The 22,126-nt window shown below is 36.4% G+C and overlaps 4 protein-coding genes across 4 annotated transcripts in view; all 4 read right to left on the reverse strand.

Annotated features, from left to right (window-relative positions):
• LOC147282617 (ferredoxin-dependent glutamate synthase 1, chloroplastic/mitochondrial-like) overlaps positions 1-6,376 on the reverse strand; it is a 30,276-nt gene extending 23,900 nt beyond the window's left edge. Inside the window, exons 1-2 of the mRNA XM_086246703.1 lie at positions 5,976-6,376; positions 2,956-3,268 (exon numbers count right to left, since the gene is read on the reverse strand). Coding sequence (XP_086102829.1) covers positions 2,956-3,268; positions 5,976-6,251 — 589 coding nt within the window. The 5' untranslated portion in view covers positions 6,252-6,376. The remainder of the gene's footprint in view (positions 1-2,955; positions 3,269-5,975) is intronic.
• Positions 6,377-8,571: 2,195 nt separating this feature from the next.
• On the reverse strand, positions 8,572-11,088 carry LOC147282618 (large ribosomal subunit protein eL13z). Its single transcript, XM_086246700.1, has 5 exons — positions 10,980-11,088; positions 9,998-10,113; positions 9,734-9,867; positions 9,070-9,228; positions 8,572-8,964 (listed from the first exon to the last, which is right to left on the reverse strand). The coding sequence occupies exons 2-5, from the start codon at positions 10,104-10,106 to the stop codon at positions 8,743-8,745; spliced, it is 624 nt and encodes a 207-aa protein (XP_086102826.1). The 5' UTR covers positions 10,107-10,113; positions 10,980-11,088; the 3' UTR covers positions 8,572-8,742.
• Positions 11,089-12,378: 1,290 nt separating this feature from the next.
• LOC147282619 (phosphatidylinositol 4-phosphate 5-kinase 5-like) lies at positions 12,379-16,402 on the reverse strand. Its single transcript, XM_086247436.1, has 8 exons — positions 15,222-16,402; positions 14,645-14,812; positions 14,187-14,352; positions 13,955-14,074; positions 13,582-13,775; positions 13,260-13,390; positions 13,077-13,149; positions 12,379-12,670 (listed from the first exon to the last, which is right to left on the reverse strand). Exons 1-8 carry the CDS (start codon positions 16,400-16,402, stop codon positions 12,379-12,381), a joined length of 2,325 nt encoding a protein of 774 aa, XP_086103562.1.
• Positions 16,403-18,482: 2,080 nt separating this feature from the next.
• On the reverse strand, positions 18,483-20,035 carry LOC147282620 (uncharacterized). Its single transcript, XM_086249033.1, has 4 exons — positions 19,984-20,035; positions 19,727-19,853; positions 19,478-19,550; positions 18,483-18,833 (listed from the first exon to the last, which is right to left on the reverse strand). Exons 1-4 carry the CDS (start codon positions 20,012-20,014, stop codon positions 18,585-18,587), a joined length of 480 nt encoding a protein of 159 aa, XP_086105159.1. The 5' UTR covers positions 20,015-20,035; the 3' UTR covers positions 18,483-18,584.
• Positions 20,036-22,126: the final 2,091 nt, after the last annotated feature.

Below are 22,126 nucleotides of genomic sequence, written 5' to 3' on the forward strand. Positions count from 1 at the left end.
AAAATTGAACTTATCTCAGAAAGTATGACAAACTGCAGTGACAGCAACTGATAGATAATTAGACAAAGGTGAAGATAGAAATGCTAGATACAGATAGAAATAAGTACTACATGTATTCTTCAAAATTGGGATAGTAGTATTTTTGAAAGAAATAAGAGCTCAATCATATAAAATTTATATTTCTTATAGTAGGCAACTAAGATTATTTTTAATCATTGCTAGAAACAAATTATAAGATAGGATGAGAACCCTTTTTCCTACCTCTCGTTATAGAGTTTGGCAGATTTTAATTCATAGATCAATATTGGTCATACTCATTTGATTAATGCAACGATGACGGGAAAAGAATAAAAAAAGTTAAATAAAAAGAGCAGAGCTTCATCTCTAATCAAATCAAAATGTTTGATAGCCAAGGAACATAGAAATAGAGCCTCAAAGGGGCTGTGAGAATCATGAGACGTTACCCATCCAATGCACCTAACAGAACATACAGATGTACAGTTATTTGTACTCTCTCTAATCCTAGAAAGGTTCTGAGAATTCATCGTCAACCCTGAATTCAGCTTCGATGGCTAAACTATTCGTGGTTTTAGAATAGACTGTTTCTTTTTTTCATTCTGTGTAAGGAAGATGGGGAAGCGTAGATCATGTTTTCTTCATTGCAAAGTAGCTTTAAGTTTGTGGTAGAAATTGTTTAGGGAGGCTAATGTGAACTGGGTTATTCCAGGGAGCAGCTTTTCTTTTCTGTGTGAAAAGCATAAGGTGCTAGGGGGCTGCAAGGAGGCCAAAGTTCTGTGGGGTTGTGTTTTGGGTGATCTGGTCACAAAGGAATAAAAGGATTTTCAAAGACTATGGCGGGGTAGGGGTAGAGGAGCTTTGAGACAAAGTCAGATTCTGGTCTTCCCCTTGGGCTTCAGTTTCTTCAGAATTTAGGTTCATTTCTTTTTCCTCCATCTGATCAGATTGGAGAGCTGTGTTATAAGTCTAATCCCTGTTTTCAGTTTGTAGATTGGGAGGTAATTATGCTGTATTTTGCTTTGTTCTGTAACGTAGGTGTGGACTTCTTGTCCACTACCATGTATTGTATTTGTGCTTAGCAATAAATCTGTGTTTCTTCCATAAAAATAAATAAAAAAATAAGACTTTATTTTTTAGCTAATAAAATATTTGGCGGTTTTGATAGCCAAACTTTTTGCAAGCTCAATAAATTATGTCTTTCCAAAAAAACAAAAAAAGGTTAGCACAGTCTCTTCCTTTTTTACCCCTCTTGCTAGAAGATCAGCACAAAATTTTGAAGCTGGCTCGTGATTGGCTAGCTTGAAGCTAATAGACAATCCGAACTCGTAGTTTATTTCTTTTCATAAAAACAGAGACTATCCAAACTCATTAAACTAGTGTATAACAAATAGGATTGCCAAAGAAATAATAATATGGACAGGTTCTTGAATTTGGAAGGTGGGTGTACCCATTAAAAAATATTTCCCCTTGGGGCTAGCTGATGTACCAAGAAACTAAAGTGCAAATCTTTACTCGGTTGGTGGTTCACAGGATGCTAAATACTTGTGACATGATCCAAAGCGTTATGCATGTTTATCCCCACAGAGGAGTGCTTTGTGTAAAAAGGAGGGGAGTGCTAATCCCATATTTTCACATTGCAATTTCACAAAGCAAATTTGATCCCAATTATTAGATGTGTTTGGAGTGGTGTGGGTTTGTGCTCAGAGTTGTTAGTTGATGGTAGGAAGGATCTTGAATTTAGGGGCCAACAAGAAGGCAACCACTCTTTGCAGTATGCAATTGTGGCCACATTGAGGGTTGTTTGGTTGGAAAAAAACATCAGTTTTTTTATGACAACAAAGAGAAAGTGGAGCTTCTTTGGGTAGGTTAAAATTTTTAGCTTTATCAAAGAATTCTAGAGATAATACCTAATTCATCTTGATAGGGGAGGAGGGGAAGGTTGATTGAGTCAATCTGTGTTTTGCTTTGTAGGTGTATCTTGAGTTTTTTTTTTTTTTTTTTTGGAAAGAAACAAACTTCTCCATTTGTTAAAATGGTACAACTGTGGACAAGAAATCCACATAACAAAACTGTAGACTCTAAAATAATTCTCAACTCGAACCAAAACAAAACTGAAGTTATCCTATGCCTACCTTATAACCAAACAGAAAAGAACAAAAGATAAATCCCTAAATTCCGCTCAAATATATGCCCACAATGAAGAGCAAAATCTCACTCTCTTCCAAAGATCCTCCACTCCTAGCCCGTGTAATCTGCATAGAATCACTTATTCATCTCCATCCAAAGAACCCGAAATACCGTCATCATACTTCAACCCCATAGAACCTTAGCCTTCTTCCCTCTAACAAACACAGAATGTTTTTCACATAGCAGAGAGTGACACCCTGCTGCAATCACCCAGCTCAACCCATTCCCTATAGAGCTTATTCCTTAAGCTTAAATCTATTGGACACTTTCCCGTGCAACTTGCACATAACGCACCAATGAGGTGGATAATAGCAGTTTGGTCTCCTTTCCTAAAGCAAATCACACATGTTTACCCTCCCATGTGTCACTGACCCTCCCAAAATCTTAATCTTAGTAGGTAGCCTAGCTACCCAAATTACCCCAGCTTGATGAAAGTCTGCAATCCCTGCTGCATCATTCAGAAATAAGAAGAATGACTTGCATGAAAAGACACCTGACTTCTTGTCCATTTTACTTGTATTTTTCTTCATTTTTCAATAATAAAATTTGTGTTCTTATCAGAAATAAATAAAGAATATGGACATATGAGAAATCAGAGTATTACATGAGATTATTTGTCTTATCAAATATAAAATATTAGGACAGATACACAATTCATGCATACCTTATGCAAAATTCAAGAATTAAGCAAATTCTTGTATCAGTGAAAACAAAAATAAGTTATTAATTCAAGGATCTTTAAACAATCACCTTTTTTGGCTTCTTTCATAAGGTTCTCATCTTTGGGGAGGAAAACCATTCCAACACCAGTGTGCAACTTGTCAAAGGAAGAAATCCCTTGCTTGTTAGCCCAATTGTCAAATAGATCCCACGGGATAGAACTCATCAATCCCGAACCATCACCAGAGTCATTATCTGCTCCACAGCCCCCACGATGTTCCATGCAGCCAAGAGCTGTAAGAGCATCCTCAATAATCCCATGGGATGCTTTGTTTTCCAAATTGGCAATGAATCCAACTCCACAAGCTCCTCTTTCTGCTATTATATCATTCAAATTTGCAACCTGTTGAGCATGGAATTCAGATTTTAAGAAAAATAAAATAAAAACAGAACTGCTTGCAATATCTCATTCCAGATGCATAACAAATAACTATTACACCAAAAAAAAAATGTGAAAGACAATAGAAACTCCAATTTTCTGACAAACATATATGAGAGACAAAATAGATTTTGCATCGATCATATCTTTTATTTTTTAAAAAGGAAAGATATTTTTATTGACAACACAAAAACAATAGAAAAATAGTGGATAAGATATCCAGCACTAATTTACAAAGTAAAGACAATAGCAGCTGCCTGTTCCTATCAATACAAACACAATTCAAAAAGCTAACAAACAACTGCCTTCCAATCTAATAATATTTGCGACCAGAAAACATCTTCAAATTCCCCTGATACAGTAGCCCAAAGAGCTGACCAGTACGGAACATTCTCCCACAACTCCTCAGCCTCCAACCCATTATAATCTTCAAAAATTCTCTTGTTTCTTTCCCACTAAATCACACTGCAATAAAACTAAGACACTTCAGCTTCCCAGTTCATTAAAAGGAGAAAGAAAGGGCAGTCACTAAATGCACATGAAACCGAAGCCTAAACTGAGGCCCAAAATCTAACCTTGGCCCAAAGACACTCCACAGTTATGTTATTCCTTGCCTTCGAAAATTATGTGTTTCCTTTCCAATCAAACTACCCAAAAAGTTGCTAGCACACTGCATCTCCAAAAACCAGAAAACCTTTGCCTTTTCACCACCACCAAAAGCACAAAAACTCTCAAAAAATAAAGAGTTATGGGATGAAGGCAGCACCCAATTCAACTTAGCACCCTGAACCAAATTATAACACAATCTCAAAGCCACTGGACAATGAAGGAATAGGTGGTCAACTCTCTCTGCTGGCCCTTTGCACATTTCACCAATTGGGGGACAAACAAATAAACGGCCTCTTCTGGTCAAGGACCTCACAAGTATTCACCCTTCCATGAGCAACAACCCAAGAAAAAACTGAACCTAGGGGGAACCTTTGCCTTCCAAATCATAAAAGATGAACTGAAAATGGGGATAGTGTGATCCTCAATTAAGGAACTGAAATAGAACTTACATGAGAAAAAACCCGATGCCTGAAGACGCCAAGACCTCTTGTCAATTCTAAAAGGTGAAAAGAAAATGTTCTCAATTACGGATAGGAGAGAGGAAAGCCTTGCAACATCCGAATCTCTCAAATTCCTGCGGAAATTAAAGTTCCACCACAAAGGAAAGGAGACAAAAGATACAGGCTTACAATAGAAACATTATGAGACAAGGAAATCCTGTAAAGACGAGGAAAATACACGCTAAGAGGGGAATCCCCAACCCAAGCATCCACCTATAAATGTATCCTCTCACCCATGCCCACTAATGGACGGATATTGGAAGAACACACAAAATGCCCTTGATGATTTCCAGAGACTCCAGCTAGATCCTCTAACCACCACAATGGAGTTGCAACCATTAGCATGTAACCCATTTATACTTTGAATGACCAAATGCCAAATAGAATCAACCTCCAAAGGAAATCAGCACAACCACTTCCCTAAAAAAGCCTGTTTATTTTCCTTATATGTCCCACTCCAATCCACCTATTGCCCTGGGCCGAGACCCAACTGACCAGGTTGTACTTCTTTCCTTTGCCTACTCCTTCTCACAAGAAGTCCCTCATTGGCTTCTCAATCCTATTCCCCCTCTTGGCTGGCATCCAAAATAAGGAGAGATAATAAGTTTGAAGGCCCGATTTAAGACCGAAAAAATTACCTAATGACAAGAAACCCTTCATCCACCCCTTCTTCATCTCTGTCCAAATCCTTTTGCTTCCAAAACTAGATCCAAAAATTCTCATTCCACACAATCATAAGCCTTTCGAAAGTCAATCTTAAAACCTAGACCCTCTTTTCCAGATGATCTGTACTCTTCCACCACCTCATTAGCCACCAACGCTGCATCCAATATTTTCCTACCTTGCACAGAAGCTCCTTTGGAAGGAGAAATTGTCATCAAGAACCTCCCGGAGTCTAAATGACAGTACTTTAGCCAGATCTTTGTGTAGACTTAAAACTAGGCTAATAGGCAGGTAGTCACTGATTTTCAAGAATCCAATTTTCTTGGTATCAAACAGATGACACTCCTAGTTATAATTCATTCCTACATACATGATACATTCTTTGGAGCACTGCTCTGATTTGTTTGCTATGAAACCTACAAGTTCTCGGACTTGGGCCTCAAAAACAATAAAAGCACTATCGATGTCCCAAGGCATTGTTTGGCTAGTATCTTAGAAGTTCTTCTTTGAAACAATTTAGAAGTACAGTTTCTTGCTTTTGAAGAAAAATTGGTATTCATATTAACCTTCAAAACCAACAAAAATATTTTTAAGAACCCAAAATACATATTGAATTCCAAGTAAGTATTGCTTTTAGCAAAAGTAAGATAAGCTTAAAAGACAGGAAAAACAGTCCAAAATGCCAAACAAACAGCACCTTACTGAAATCAAATAAATTAAGCTCTAGGTCACTAACACAAAACAAGGCTTCGTTAACAGTAGTTGAAAATCACTGCCAACTAAAACAACCAAAACAGATACAATAGAACACGTTTGGTTCTATTGTCAAAACCCATTATCCATTTCCCCAAGAAATGGTTAGTTGGGATCGCAACCAAACACGTCGTCTGAAAGCATACCTGCGGAGGAGGAGGAGCAGTTGACTGATCCAAGGCGACATCGGTGGTACGTCCAAGGTCAAGCACAGCTTTGACCGAGTAGTTTCTGGAAGCAAATTGAGGGAAAGACCTTTCGAAGGCTCCAAACTTCCTGCGGGTCCGCTTGGATTTGCAGTACAACCCGACGAAATCGACGAGAAAGAGACCATTGCCGTTGCGAAGGGGCTGATGAGCGGGCGAACGACCATTGGAGTGGTGAAGCAGCTGAGTAATGGGAGTGAGTGACTGCAAAGCCATTATTGAAAGAGAAGAAGAAGAAGAAAGAAAAGGAAGAGAGAGAGAGAGAGAGATAGAGAGAGAGGAGTTTGTGGAGAATGAGAAATGTGGTGAGGAATTGGATGAGAGTGAGATAAAAGGGAGAGGGATTTCGAGCCAACCACACCCGCCTCACCTCTATGGACACTGTCTACTTCCTCGTCTTCGTTCTTTGTCACTTGGCTTTCTTTTTCACTTCTAACTGGGCCTCTCGCTCAGTCTCTCTGACTTTATCCCCTGTGTCGCGGTGTACCATCTTACGCTGTGCCACCTGTCCACCATCGCCGTTCGATGTTCATCCTTTTGTTGCTGCTGTTGCTCTTGTTCTTGACTCGGGTTTCCAACTTTCCGTAAATCCCGTTATTTGGGAGGGTCTGAGTGGGCAAGCTGTGGCGGACCATTCGAAAAAGAATATAAAAATGAGATGGGAGCTGTGAGGTCTCAACATCATATGATAAAAGTACGATTTTTGAGTGGCTGGTGGTTTGAGAGACTCTTCGATGGGGGCGTGTCCAGTGCGTGTGCACTGGACACGCCCCATACAAGATTTAGTCCTATGGTTTTGGACCTTTGGTACGTCCAAAACAAAATAGTTTTAATTATTAAGTCAAATCAAATATTGTTCCTATTTTCTTTTTGGCCAAAAATACTGTTCCTATTTTCACTTACTAGTAAAATGTATACAAAATATAACAAGAAACTGAAATTACTTATGTGATATGTTATAATATAGGTGAACGCCATTAATATTATACCGTACAAAACTCTATAAGCATATATTTGTAATCCACCAATATTATAATACGTGAATTATTTATACCATATAGTGGTATATTGATATTTGAAGATATTCGATCCTAAAATAGGATACCTAAAATTATTCTTCATATTTTTTCAGAAAAATTTCAAACTTTTATAATTGAATTCTTACTCTATTTCAACTAGTTTTAAAGCTTCAAAATCATAAATTAAACTTATAAATTGATACTAATTATGTTCCTCAAAATCAAATAATAAGAACTCATAAGAATCAAAACAAAAATACCAACCAAATGCTCTGAAATATGATGAGTACACCTAAGCTTCTAATCCCAGTTTCATATTTTTTTCAACTTCGTTTTTCAATCACTTTTCATCTTTTGTTCAAGCTTTACAACCATTTAACCAAGTACAAAAGTTTTAAATCAAACCCAGCAAGAACAAAGGATTAAATTCTCAAAGAATTTCAAACAAAACCTTATAATTTACTCTGTACACCCAACCTCTTAAGCCAATTCTTAACTCTGACCATTCCAAGCCGAGTAGTTGTACACTTGCAATCACACCACCTCATTAGCCACCAACGCTGCATCCAATATTTTCCTACCTTACACAGAAGCTCCTTTGGAAGGAGAAATTGTCACCAAGAACCTCCCGGAGTCTAAAAATGACAGTACTTTAGCCAGATCTTTTGTTGGTATTAAACAGTTGTCACTGATTTTCAAGGAATCCAATTTTGTTGGTATTAAACAGATGACACTCTAGTTATAATTCATTCCTACATACATGATACATTCTTTGGAGCACTGCTCCGATTTTTTGCTATGAAACCTACAAGTTCTCGGACTTTGGCCTAAGAAACAAGGCCAAAAACAATAAAGCACTATGGATGTCCCAAGGCATCGTTTGGCTAGTATCTTAGAAGTACTTATTTGAAACAATTTCGAAGTACAGTTTCTTGCTTTTGAAGAAAAAATAGTATTCATATTAACCTTCAAAACCAACAAAAATATTTTTAAGAACCCAAAATACATATTGAATTCCAAGTAAATATTTCAAAACCAAGCAACTTGCTCCTGGGAACTCAGAGAGGAGCCCACGAGAGCATTTCTCTCCTCTTCTGATTCCAAATATGACTCAGGTGAAAAGTTGAGTACTCCTTGCACAACAGTAAGCCAACTGCAATCTACAACCAGATTTGGAAAGCATTATGCTAGAGAATTTCGAACCTCAAATACTGCACCAGAAAACACCCAGCAACAGAGCGGCAAGACCTCTCTCAACGTAGTAAGAACTTGAGAGGTGATCTAGTTTAAACAACATTACAAACACTCCTAACAAGCAGCCAGCCCCACTGAATACAAAGCTCATTTTCAAGTGGCACCCAATTAGAAAAACCGATAAGAAAGACTTAAAATTTTAAGACACTGATAGTGATTAAACAACTTCAATGATTAGAAGAGGCCACAACACATTATCCAATAGCATTACGATGATTGATGAAAGAAAATCAACTCGGGCTCCAAAAAATAAGAGCATCGCATGTTTCAAGACACAAATTCAATTAAGGTCTGAAAATAACAGCAGTCTGACAGATGATGCTTAAAAATCCAATGCTAGATGGATAGATAAAAGATCTTAATATTCATGGCCATAAAAAAAAATATCTTAATATCTGAACAAAATTAGCAGACTAATATACTTTTAGTACTTCTTATTTCTTCTCTTCCTTCTCTGCCTCGGCCGCCTTTTTCATCCTGGCACCAACATGACGTTCATTCGTACGCTCTACACGCAGCTTGTCATAAGCCCTAAAGGCCTTCATATCACTTGTAACCTTCACAAGCTCCACAGTTGGCTTCTCCCTTACAATGGGCATGTAAGGACCTTGAAGTTGTGTAGCATTGGCAAGTTCCTCAGCACTTGAATCGCCAGCCTACACAGTAAGTTTATGCAACAACGTTAAAACTTGCACAAGGATAGCAAAACCAAGAATATCAAACTCAACATCCATGTCTAATATATGACAGAAATTTCTTACCTTGAATTTTCGTGCACGTCTTGGGAAGACAACTAGCTTGGCCTTGTAGGTTTTCAACCTCTGAACATTAGCTTGAAGACCTTCCAGTGATCGATTCTTGCGGCGATGATCAACGGCAATGCCTATGGTTGGAGCAAGTTTCTTAGGGATACCAGCAGCCTGTAATAAACAAGTAATAATCCAAACAAAAGATAAGTGAACATATTCCATCATTCTTAGCCATGCTGCTTTCCTCATACATTAGGAACACAATAGGAATGAAAGTCATGGGCATCAAAATTCCTGATTACATAGACACACCATAACACTCAACTGTCCTGTGCACTTTAATCTAGTTCCTAGTATCAAAAGATAGGTACATCGTTCAGAGTAGCAGTTAATATTGACAATGTCCAGAAAAACTGCAGCTAATTCCAGTCATTCTATAGAAAAGATACAAACTCAATACAATAGGGAGTAGAAAGAGTTGCTTATAAGCGGGATGGGTAAAATTAATGACTGGACTCTCCAGAAATAGACCACCTTGAGGGATGCACTATAAACACAAACACTTAAATACGCAGAACCATGTACACTTGGAGTTATAAAACCTTAAACCAAAAAATGATAATAAACACATTTCATTTCTTGTACAATGTACAACTAACAACAAAAATCATCTCACCTTCAGTTCTTCAAGAGTAAATCCTCTGCCAGATCTTACTTTCATATTGTACTTCAAGGTTTGGCCATGAACTACAGGTCGCAGTGGTCCAGATGTAGGCCGAGGAAAAATCTTCACAGCTTTCTCTTGACGGGCTGGGGGTGGAATCATTCAACATGACCATAGAGAAGAAAATATAATAAGCTATTTGATTAAAATAACCCATACAAAATTAACGAAGATTGAGTAATCAAGGAATTATCACTTGAATATCTAATTTCCCACCTTTTCTTCTTCGAGTCTTACGCGCTGGCTGATTAAACCATGTTTTCACATAATTCTGCCAGTGCTTTCTGAAGTGCGCACTAGGTATAACATTGTTGTGCTTAACCATGGCTTACCTGCAATTGCCATTAAACAAAGAACATAAATGTAAGGCAATGCACATTTTCCAAGTTCTTTGACATATTATCTCAAATATGCACAAAGAATACGAAACAGCACAATGATCAGGATAAAATGTTTTTGCCAACATATAATAAAAGAACTAGCCCCAGCATCAATAAGAAAGCATTTTTCATTAACACATTACCCATTCAGAAGCTAACTGAAATGGTCAGAGACAAGCTTTAAGAGGTGAAATTGAAACGATACAGTTAAAAGAGAAAATGGGTTTTGCAATTTTGAGTGGTTAACCAGACAAATGCTTAACATTTGAGTCATTTGACAACAAATGCACTCAGCTTGCACATTTTTTTTGCACCTTACCCCTAAAAAATAGAATAGCAATTAGAAATCCTACATTTAAAGGTATGCTGTTCTTGTTTTTGGAACCAGAAACATCAGTTACAGAACACAAATTTCAATAATAAAAATGATTTGCAAGGTTCAAGTTCAAAGACCTATGATGCCACAATAGTAATCAGAATGAAAATTGACAAGCCAAGGTTAAACTTGAATCTACTGCACCCAAGAAAATTGACAAGCCAAACTCAAACTTGAATTTCATCAACAAGTAGAGGGAAATTTAACAATGGCAGTAGACGACGAATCAACCAGGCAAACCAGATATTATCACTTATACATGAAAATCAATGTAAAAGCTTCTACAAGACCCACTTGGCTTTGCTAAATAGTTTAGAAGCCTAGTTACTACCATTTGCTCATAAATCCAACGAACAAGAGAACATGGGGAAAACGAATCATACTGAACTGCGGAATCTGAGAGAGAGAGAGAGAGAGAGAGAATGGAAGGAGGGGACGATACCTGCTGTGCCGTAGAACGCTAGTGAGAAGAGAGAGCACCTACTGACTCGTTGGCTAGCTGATGCGTTAGGGTTTCTTTTAAATGATCTGCGCTTACCATTCGGACGGCTTTGATTGCCCCATCATAATTTTCTTTTTTTTCTTGAGTTTGCCTTGCATGCCCGCCCTATGTTTGGCCTCGGGCATGGATGCCATGCCCTTAGATATTATGACCCATTGGGTGTGTTATTTACTTATTTACATCAATTTTTCTCCACATCTCTAGTTCTTGTTTCTAGCTTTTATTCCTGTTTTCAGTAGATCTTTTAAGATTTAAGTCCAAATTTACGTTTTGGATTTTATTCTTGGTGCCAAAGTTTTTTAGACATTGCCTCTACTTCCGAAGTCATTTTTAGTAATGTTTAGCAAGTGCGTTTTTCGTTTTGCAAAAACGAAATCTCATTGGATCAACTTTTGATAGATTTATTTTAATATAGTTTTTATGAGACGGAAAAAAAAAACGGCTTTAAACCGGAAATGTTGTTGGTTTGTTTATTTTTGATATGTTTATATAAGAAAAAGACATAAAGATATTTTATTTTTATGCAATTTTTGATTGTCATCGTTGCATAACAACTTTTAAAAAGGTTATCCAAACACACTTAATTGTATAATTATGATGAAATTTGAGATATTGGTGTTGGTATAATCGAATCACACCAAACAAACGAAAAGTTAATTTGATCGAGGAGATTCTATATGTGAGATGTCGACTTGGTAGCATTATTATTGAAAATAAAAATAGAAATCTTTCACCTAGGGACTATAACCAAAATCTATATTATGAGCACCAACAAAAATGTTAGGATAACCTGGATAAGTAGAAAAATTGGTTAGAAACTTAGGATTAATAAAAGAGTTCACATAAAAAATAAAAAAATTAAAAAGAGGAAGAAGAGGTTAGAAGACAAATGAAATAACAAACATCATATCTAATTCCATTTTTCCTGTATACAATTCAATACAATACAGATGCTAGAAATCCAAGACACCTCTCTCTCTATCTGTCAAGCCCAAGGAAAGAAGAAAAAAAGGAATAGACTGATTAGAAAAATCATAGATTCTCATACATACAGTTTACAATTGAATGCACTACTGCTGCTCCTGCTCACAGCCTCTTCTATAATTTAATGAAATATGTAATATATCTACCTATATTGCCTTGTATGTATGGTGAAGGAATTAAAAACAAAAAGTTGAAGGGAAATGAAAGTTATGTGGAGCTCAACACTGGCAACCACATAGAGCTCCCCAAAGTTTATGCTCACAACAAACTACTCTACATAAGACCCTGCTGATTAGAAACAAGGAATTGCTGTGAAATACAACATTACAGAGGTACTGTGACCAGAAGTATGCTTTCAAGTAGTGTCTTCAGCAAATACTCTATATATGAAATCGCGGAAGCGCCTTGAATATTGTCTCGGATCAACGGCTGATATCAAAGTTGGGTCATATTGGATGGACTTGTATGCATGCTCAAGCTTCTTGCTAATGTCATAGTCTTGAAGTATGTCTATGACGCCAAAAAACATTATAACTTCATAATATTCCCCAGTTGGGTCTCCGACAAGCTGAAATTCACTTTCACCTTTTCTCTCTGTCTTTTCAACGCGTGCTGGCATGTTCAACCCCAATTTAATACTAGCCCACCTGCAATAATGTAATTTAACAGAAAATCTTCATTTAAAATGGTATTGATAGAAGGATGTTTTGATGGTATTTAATAGTAATCACTTCCTACCTTGTTGAAAGATTGTAAAAGATGAAAACATTTCCTTGAGAAGATAGTAATGGTTGCTAAAGTGAACACCTGAAGTACTATCATTTTCAACCTCTAGCTTTATTTTAATCACATAGAACCAAATTATAAATCATAAGCAAAACAAGTTATCTCTGTTTCAAATTCAATGGCTGTTCACTATGAAATTCAGATCAAGATACACGGGTTACATTTTCATACCACATAGTTGAACTTAAAGCAAAAAACTACATGGTATAACAGACTGAACATTGAACCAAGCACCAAGTAATGATTTAATGCAGAGAGAGATTTCACCTGGATGGGTCTAAAAGAAGCTGATCCATGTCTGCTCTTGAAAGACGTGGAGCTCCCTCGTTCTCTTGCTCGCCTGTGAGAAAAAAAAAAAAACATAGCAGCCTCTGGCATGGTGAGCAAATTGTAAATCCAAAATGAAGAAAAGAGCAGACAAAATCTTTTAGGACAATAAAGATTAATAACCAGTAGGAGTATGGGCTCCAGAGAGAATGAGATCCCCAGCAGCTGATGTATTTCTGAAATGAAGGCCAACTAACAGACTATAATCCATTATTCTCTCTTGTTCAAGAAACTCACAATCTCTATCAATTTGCCTGCAAAATCATACACACATATGCACATTTAACAAAGGCCAACAAAGGAAAAGAAAACAACAAAAAAGACATTAATGTGTAACTTATTTGACAAATACAAAAGGCCATTGGACTCATAAAACCATGATTTGGGATCGTAATATTTGTTCTAATATGTTAGCAAAACAAGCGAAACAAAAATAATAATTCACCTGCAAAACTCTTGAAACCATGACTTCTGAAGTCGAAATATAAAGTTAAGATCAAGGTCTTTAAGGATAGTCATTTCATCAATCTCTGTCTCAGGTTTATCTGTTGTGCGACCAAGGGAAGATCCCTTCAAGTCGAAACGTCTATGAATGGTATATTCGGAACAGAATAGGTTCCCCATAATGATGAATCGCACCTGGATCATAACACAGTCATCGAAAAGATGTTTACTATCTATTTCTACTAAAATCAAATACTAACTAATAACTATATATACCGAGGTCTCAAACTCAAAATCAATAGGATAACATCTTGCTCCAACTGTCAGACACATTAATGCAAAGTTATAGGTGTTAGCAATACTTGGACAAATACCTTCTTTTGAATAGGTTGGCCAGTTAGCTTTACACAGTGCAGTCCATAAAATTTAGTCACTAGAGTGTTGTCATATGCTCGAACATGGTTATAATAGGCTGAAAGCATCCTCATAAGCACCTAATTCACCATGAAAAAAATAAATAAATAAAACCAAGTAGATAGTTAGAACCACCAGTGTTGAATTCAAACAAAATATATATGAGTAGAGTACAAAACAGAACTAACTCACTTTTACTTCTGCCTTCTTCATTGTTTTAATCATGTAGCGGTCATCATTGGTTAAGTAAAAGAAGCTGCCACTTTTACCAGGAGAGGAGAGCTCCCTGAGAGCATCATTCCCACATATTGATAGCATGTAGTCAGCTGGGTCGACCTTGAACAACTTCCTAAGAGTCCTGATGAGAGCAAATTATGATAACCAGTACATACTGTTAGACAATCACTGAATTCCAAAAGCTTAAGTTGTTGGGGAATGGACTAACGATGTACCCTAAAAACTTAAGTTGTCAAAAATGGACCGACAATGTATACCAAGCTAACACTGGCTAGCAAGATAAAAATGAGTACTACTTAAACATTCCCCATTCTTTGTGGAAATGCTAAGAGACTACCTATTAGCTGTATTTGGAAGCATAACAAACAAGCAACAACAACAGATATTATATATATATATATACAAGAGCAGACCTGAAGACTAATGGGCAGTAATCCTTCCATTTAAATTCACAGGACTGGTGTGGGGGAGTGTATTTGGACCCTTCTGGAGGAAATCTTGTCCAATATTTCTCCCTGGGGTCGAAAGCTGAAGGCTTCAGGTCAAGGGATCCAGATGGACCTGGTCTTCCAACAGAATGCCTGTGCATGAAATCATTCCACATACATCAAATTAGTGCCATAAAACTACAGGAATCAAATCCAAAACATCAAACAAATCACACAACTGTTTCCAAATCACATATTGCAATTTTTTGCTCAATTTATTTGTTCTCCTATTCACCATTGTGCATAGATTTAGGTAAAAGATGAATTTCTTCTACTCTTCTCCCTATTTTGTACACTTCGATTTAGGTAGCGATTTTCACACTCCTATTTTGTACACTTCTACTCTTCTTCCTTATTTTTCTCCGTTTATTAATTTGTTCAATTACCAAGACATACAAACAAGAAAATATATGGACCGTCACCCTATAAAAGCAGTTCAACCAAAAACAAAAAAATATATGACAGGAAGAAAAAAAATCTTAATGAAGTCAATAATTAAAACCTGATTCCTAGCTGCAAATTGAGCATGAGTTCATAATTTTTGTGCCCCCTGCTGATTGTTTCCCCTTGTCTCCTACCCGCCTTAGGTATCTTCAGATGATATCCCCTTTCCTCAATATGTAGACCCATCGAATCTTCATCCAATTCTCCCCCAACAGTAGAAGCCCTATGCTCATGATAAGCTTCATCACCACCACCACCATCCCACATTTGCATCCTATCAAATGGTCTCTCCAGGCCTACACTCACCCTCCCATCCACAGACATTCTCCTCGGCTTCACGCTCTCCCCCTTTGCTGATCTCCACACTGCAAGCTTCTTCTGTGATGGCAGAATCGAAACCTTCTCGCCGGGACAGATTTTACAGTCCTTCAAATCCACATTGTACACATCTTGAGGATCCCATTCAAGATTGGCATCTGGGGAGGACCGGGAAGGGTAATAAGTCCCGTTTTGCTCACTTGGATCCTTACTCCAATTCCCCACATATAGACTCCCATCAGGCCATTTGAAAGTCCCATTCCCTTTAGGCACATTTTCTTCCCAATTACCATCATACCTATTCCCATTGCTCCAAACAAAACACCCTTTCCCACAAATCACTCCATTCTTCCAATCCCCAATGTAATGATTCCCATCCTTCCACTTATATTTCCCATGCCCTTCCTGCAACCCTCTTCGCCATTCGCCTTCGTACCAATCCCCATTGGAGTAATTCTTGGTACCATTGCCATGTTTCAAGTTCATGACCCATGATCCCCTATAAGTGTCACCATTAGACCCCGTGTACGTGCCCGCGCCATCCATATAACCACTCTTGAACTCTCCCTCATATGTAGCCCCAGAAGGCCAACTGAACCTTCCCTTTCCCATTGTCTTCCCTTTATACCACTCCCCCACGTACATGCACCCGTCGGTCCACAAGTACTTGCCTTGGCCGTGGGGGAAGTTTTCGCACCATTGGCCGGTGTAGTAGTCGCCATTGGGGAGAATCTTGTCTGCATGGTATATCATTTCTTCAGGGCCACAGTCACTGTCATCGCTACTGTGATCATGGTCGTCCTCGTCTGCTGCATGGTCCACTGAAATCCCAAAGATGCTGTTGGCTCGCTTTCTAGCAGCCTGTGTTTTGCGCACTGTGGCCTCCCATGCCTTAATTACACTACTGCTCTCTTTGCTCATTCTGCAGCAACAACTTTTATATGTTTTTTTTTTTTTTTTCTAATTTCAGGTTTCCATATAACACTAACAAGAACCAAGATGATCAAATAATGGCTGTGCAGGAAAAATCATCAATACCCAGATGAAGAAAATGAATCAAATCAACAATGCATGCAGCAACATGATGATGAAAAATGATGATAAGGAAATGAATTTGTGTTTCTTTGTTTTTCTGAAGAAAGCGAAAAGAGCGATTGAAACAAAAGAAGTGCCCCTTTTCTTTCTGAAACTAAGTGTGTGTCAATTTTATTTTTTCTTCAATAATTTGAGGTCAATTATGCTTTTTTTTGACAAGTGGGTGAAATTAATTCCCTAAAATCAACACTAAAAACGGGCGAGGTTGTCGCAAGAGAAGTGATTAAGGAAACAATGGTTGCTAAATGGTATGTGTTATTAGGTTTTTTGTCAAAAAATGGTTGATGTAGTTATTATTAATTTTATCAGATTATATATGTTGCTATAAAGCCTATAATTAATATTATTCTTGTCCAGATTAAATGTTAGAATTAGATAATTACATTAATTAATAAAAGAATAAAAAGAAGTTGATTAATTTTGTTGTGGTTGGTAGTAATTAATTTCATTTGGGAATTTTCTTTCATTCAACGATGGGTCAGAGTGCAACTTCTGTTTTTGCTATATATGTTTTTTGTTGCTTTGTGGTTGAGAGAGAGTCTCGTTCAATGTTCACGATCTCCTACAACCTCTAAGAACCATATATCACATTTGGTCAATGTGATCCATATATCATTGCCATTAATTCTAAGCCTTTCACTAATCCTTGCATAATATATGTGGATTATTAACCTTAGACTACTCGATCGATCATGTCACATAGCTCAGCTCTCTCTCTCTCTCTCTCTCTCTCTCTCTCTCTCCGTTTTTCTTCTAATAATTGTCTAAGAGAGGGATAGATAGTCCTCCTTGAGTCAAAAAAAAGAGGAGATATAGTCATTCTCCTATTCTCATAACCACTTACAAGTCAAATGTACGTTGAGATAGCAATATATGTGGGGTCAAGGTTTTGGTAATCGTTTCCATAAATTAATGTCTGACCAAAAAAATTTCCATAATTAATGTGACCAAAATGTAAATTGGGATTACATTGAGAACATTACAAACTATATATAAGTATAATTTTTAAAAAATTATAACAATAAGGACTAATATGAAATCAAGACTACAAGTACCAAAAGTGTAATATAGGCAAAAGAGAAAAATATTTTGACACTATTAGAGATGTGGATGTATATTTTATAGGATTCTGGAATAGGAATTCACTCATATATAACTGCAATGAGGGCATCACATTGTATTGATAGGCCTCCAGTCTCTAGGGTTAAGATCGTCTCATATATTGATTGGCCGGATATATATGATATTGATGGCACGCCTTAAGAAATTTGTTGAAAATACGTGATTGATTGTTATGCAAATTCATACAATTGGTCATGATAAGTATTCGATCTTGGGAGATGAATATGCATATATTCTGCACATCAGGATATATTGTAAAAACTTATGTTTAGAGATTTTGTTGATAAAAGGTACTAAGCTAGCTTCGCAAATTAACGACTTAAAAAAGGTTTTTTACGCTTATTATACTACCTAAATTTTCAGTGTCACCTAGGAAAAAAAAATCACATTTTCATTCAAATTAAAAATATTTGTGGCAAAATGAGACCAATGCCTAACTATTTTTGTCTTTTTTTTTTTTTTTTTTTGAGGTGAAACTGTGACTTTATTCATGCAATATCAAAGTAAACAGCTTTAGATAGCCATTAACTATTTTCGTCTTCAAAGAATCAGCAAAACGAAACTTAAATAAAGCAAAAAGTTGTAAAATGTATCTAAAAAACTAAAAATATCCCTTAGAAAGGAATCAATGTAGTTCATTTTGTTTTTTGGGTTGCAATGTCGACCTCCAAATTTTAAATGGGGTGAAAAACCCAAGACTCAATTAAAATAGAAAGATATGTATATTAATTAATTCACACAATTAAGTTGAAGACTAATTAGAAAGCGTGAATTCACACAAGTTTAAAAAATACATGTAATTAAACAAATCATTGATACATTGGTAATTAAAATAATTGATTTTGATCGTGGACCATGTATAATAATGTGCAAGAGCCCAAGTTATTCATATCTTGTTAAGTTTGGCAAGCACGAAGACTGTAGCAGAAGTGATGCCTGGAATGAAAATCTCATTACCAATCGCACGTGGCATTATTCGTTGCTTGATAAAAAGTGCAGTTAATGGAACACCATAGATGTATATGAGTGTGTCCTTTGCCCCAACACCAGTAAAGCCTGTACCAATAATCACATCTTGGAAAATCTTTTGGAACTCTTCCCTCGTCAATGATCTTCCTTTGTTTTGGTGGTGAATCTGCAACATATATATATATATATATACAATTATGTTGAATAATTAATTCTTGTCGATGTTGGTTTGATATACATCTTTTACTCATTTTATGTCAGCTAGTTTAATTAAATTAAAACTAAATTTTCAATTTGGGAATAAGTTATTCATTTGTTTTTAAGAATGATTTTGCTGAGGAAAGAAAACATGTTATGGACTTTCCAAAACTAATTTTAATTTCTATTTTCGTGTTTATTTTGCTAAAGAAATTGAGGCTCATAAAATTATTAAGATTTAAGACTACATACACGATTTTCGGTCTAGTAAAACTCACGAGTTTGAACAATTTATTAGTTCGATCTTATTTGAGAAAAAATTTTATGTTTGGTGAAAATATTCTAAAGTTTCAAACAACATAAAATACAATGACCAAATTGATAAAATTTAAACCATAAAGACCAAATATGATTTCGGACCAAAACACATGAACTAAAAATATAATTTACCCAAAATGAGTCTCACCCCATTTTAGAGATGTATTCATAATACAAGCCAAAACTTAAAAAGAGAGAAAAAGAAGAAAAAATCTAAAGGAAACATCACATAAAGGAGATATATATATATAGGTGGTGTGCAAAAGAATAAATCATAAATATATTCTTACGTACTGCGAATGCTTGCTCGAGTTTGCTTTCCTGTGGCACACAAAATTGTGTGTTACCAAGCTGTTTGTTGATTTCTCTGCCACAATGGGATAAATATTAACACATGATCTATTAGTGGGGCTAATTGCCGATGCTACAATCCAATGCATGGCATGCAAGAAATTAACTTAAATAAAATATGCATGCAAAGATATATTTAATTGGATCTGTAAAATAATTGGGAGGTAATGAATTAATTATATATGGATATACTCGACAGTTTCGCATACTGCTCGGTAGAAGTGAGTTAGGGTTGGTTCCTTGATGGCGTCTGCAAAATGGGTTTCATAGCACTTCTCTATTATCGGACAAATTTCTTTCATCTTGTTCTCCTCCGTTCCTGCATATATAGATGTATAAAAATTAACTTAATTATTTGGCCCATTAAATTATAAGAAAATATTTAATTGGATTCATGATAAGCTAGAGAGAGAGAGAGAGAGAGAGAGAGAGAGAGAGAGAGAGAGAACCGGGAGTTAATTTCTTGAGGGTTTGGCCCATCTTAATCTGTTCCTTGGGAAAGTTGGCAAATTAGTATGGTGATGGTGATGAAGGAGGTTTATGTACGTGTTTTAATGTGATGCAAAGGATCAAGATGACTTGCCGAGTGGAAAAGAGTATATATGCTTCTTTGGGCATACGAAGCAAACCTTTGACAAGTATTCATTTTGACGACATATATAGATGGAATAGCAAAGCATTATATATTATCATTAAGCAACGAATATTGCAATGGACCAAGGAATAAAATTTCGGGTTTCGAGGAAATTTCGATGGAAATTTTGACAGAAATTTCGAAGATTTTTTAAATTTCAACAAAAATTAGATGGAAACGACGGAAATTACTATCAAAATACAGAAATTTTGAATGAAATTTTACCATATGTTTATTTAACATATTATCTACTACATTGATAAAAAAATATTGAAGAAAGCAAATTATATAGTAAGTTTCATGTGATATAAAATAAATATAATGCGCGCTGAAGACAAATACTGTTAAATAAAATTAGTATAATGAATAAATAAAATTAATATATTCTTTATATTTTATAATCTATATACTAAATCCTATATATTTTATAATCTATACTCTATATCATTTAAGATATAATATAGGATATTAGGGTTTAGGCCCATTATGATATTTTTAATTATTTTTTATATAAAAATGTATTAGAGTTTATTAGTTTAAGGTTTAAATACAACTAAACGAAACCCCAAAATGGCCAAACGAAACCCCAAATTATTTTTTTTTCCAATTGCCCAAAAGTCTCAAACTCCAATAAAAAAAAATCTTTTATTGTTTTTTTTTCTTCTCTTTCCGTTCTTCTTCTCTTTCTTCTCCTTCTTCGTTGCTGCAGTGCTGCCTGTGACTTTTTTTTTTTTTTTTCTCTCTCTCTCTCACACTCACTCTTATTCCTCTATATTTCTCTCTCTGCTTCTCCATCACCACCCTCACCCTCACCCTCATCTCTTTCTTCCTCCTCTCTTTCTCCCTCATCTCCCCCCTGCCACCGCTCCCTGCCGCCGAAACCCACTGAATGATGCACATAAAGTTTGAACCATCTCTTCCTCCCTCTATCTCTTTCTCCCTCATCTCCCCTATGCCGGCCCCTCTGCCGCCGCCTTCTCGATCTCACCCTCCGAAAATTTCGCTGAAATTTTGAAGATTTTGGCGAAATTTCGAGGATTTCGATAATTTCGGAAAAATTATCACGAAAAATCGACGATTATACGTTTCGATTTCAACCCCTTCTCAAATCGAAATTTAAACCCTTGCAATGGACTAATAGTATACGGATCAAATTATTTGTACTACATTCATTTTTAATAGAAGCGAAATCCACTTATATAAATGTGGCATACATTAGTAACATTATTATAGATGATACAAAAAATATGTGGTACAACTCTAGGAGATTTTCTGCTTGTTGAAAAAATCAAGTCCTCTATGAGTTCAAAGATTGGACTGCTAATTGTGATGTTTATAGATGAAAAGAAAAAATGGTTCCTAGAAATTGTCAGTTTCGGATTATATATATAGGCTTATTAGCACATTTGCCCCTTGACTTTTAGGTGTTTTCTCACTTTACCCCCTTACATTTATTTGTTACATAATAACCCCCTGAACCTTTATGCCGTTTCCCACGTTACCCGATTCCGTCAACTCCGTCAATAACCCCGTTAGAAATGCTGACGTGGAAGGGTAATTTTGTCATTTCAACCGTAAAATATATTTAAAATAATATTTAAATTAATAAAATAATAAAACTTTAAATTAAAATAATATTTAAAAAATAAAATCTTTAAAATTCAATTAAATTAAAAAAAAAAAAAACAAACCAAACCCTTCCCTCTCCACCCACTGCGCAGGCCGGCCACCCTCTCTTCCCACCCACTGCACATTCCGGCCACCCCTCCCTCTCCACCCACTCCCATTTCCCTCCTCCTCCTCTCTCTCTCTCTCTCTCTCTCTCTCTCTCTCTCTCTCTCTCTCTCTTTCTCTCTCTCTCTCTGCACATGCCAGCCACGCCCCCACCCATCCCCAACTCCACGCAGCCCAGCCCTGCCCCTCCCCGCCCAGCCCCAGCCTCAGCCCCGCTCCGCCCA

This window comes from Dryas octopetala, chromosome 6 (genome assembly GCF_963921425.1).
Source record: "Dryas octopetala chromosome 6, drDryOcto1.1, whole genome shotgun sequence".
NCBI lineage: Eukaryota > Viridiplantae > Streptophyta > Magnoliopsida > Rosales > Rosaceae > Dryas > Dryas octopetala.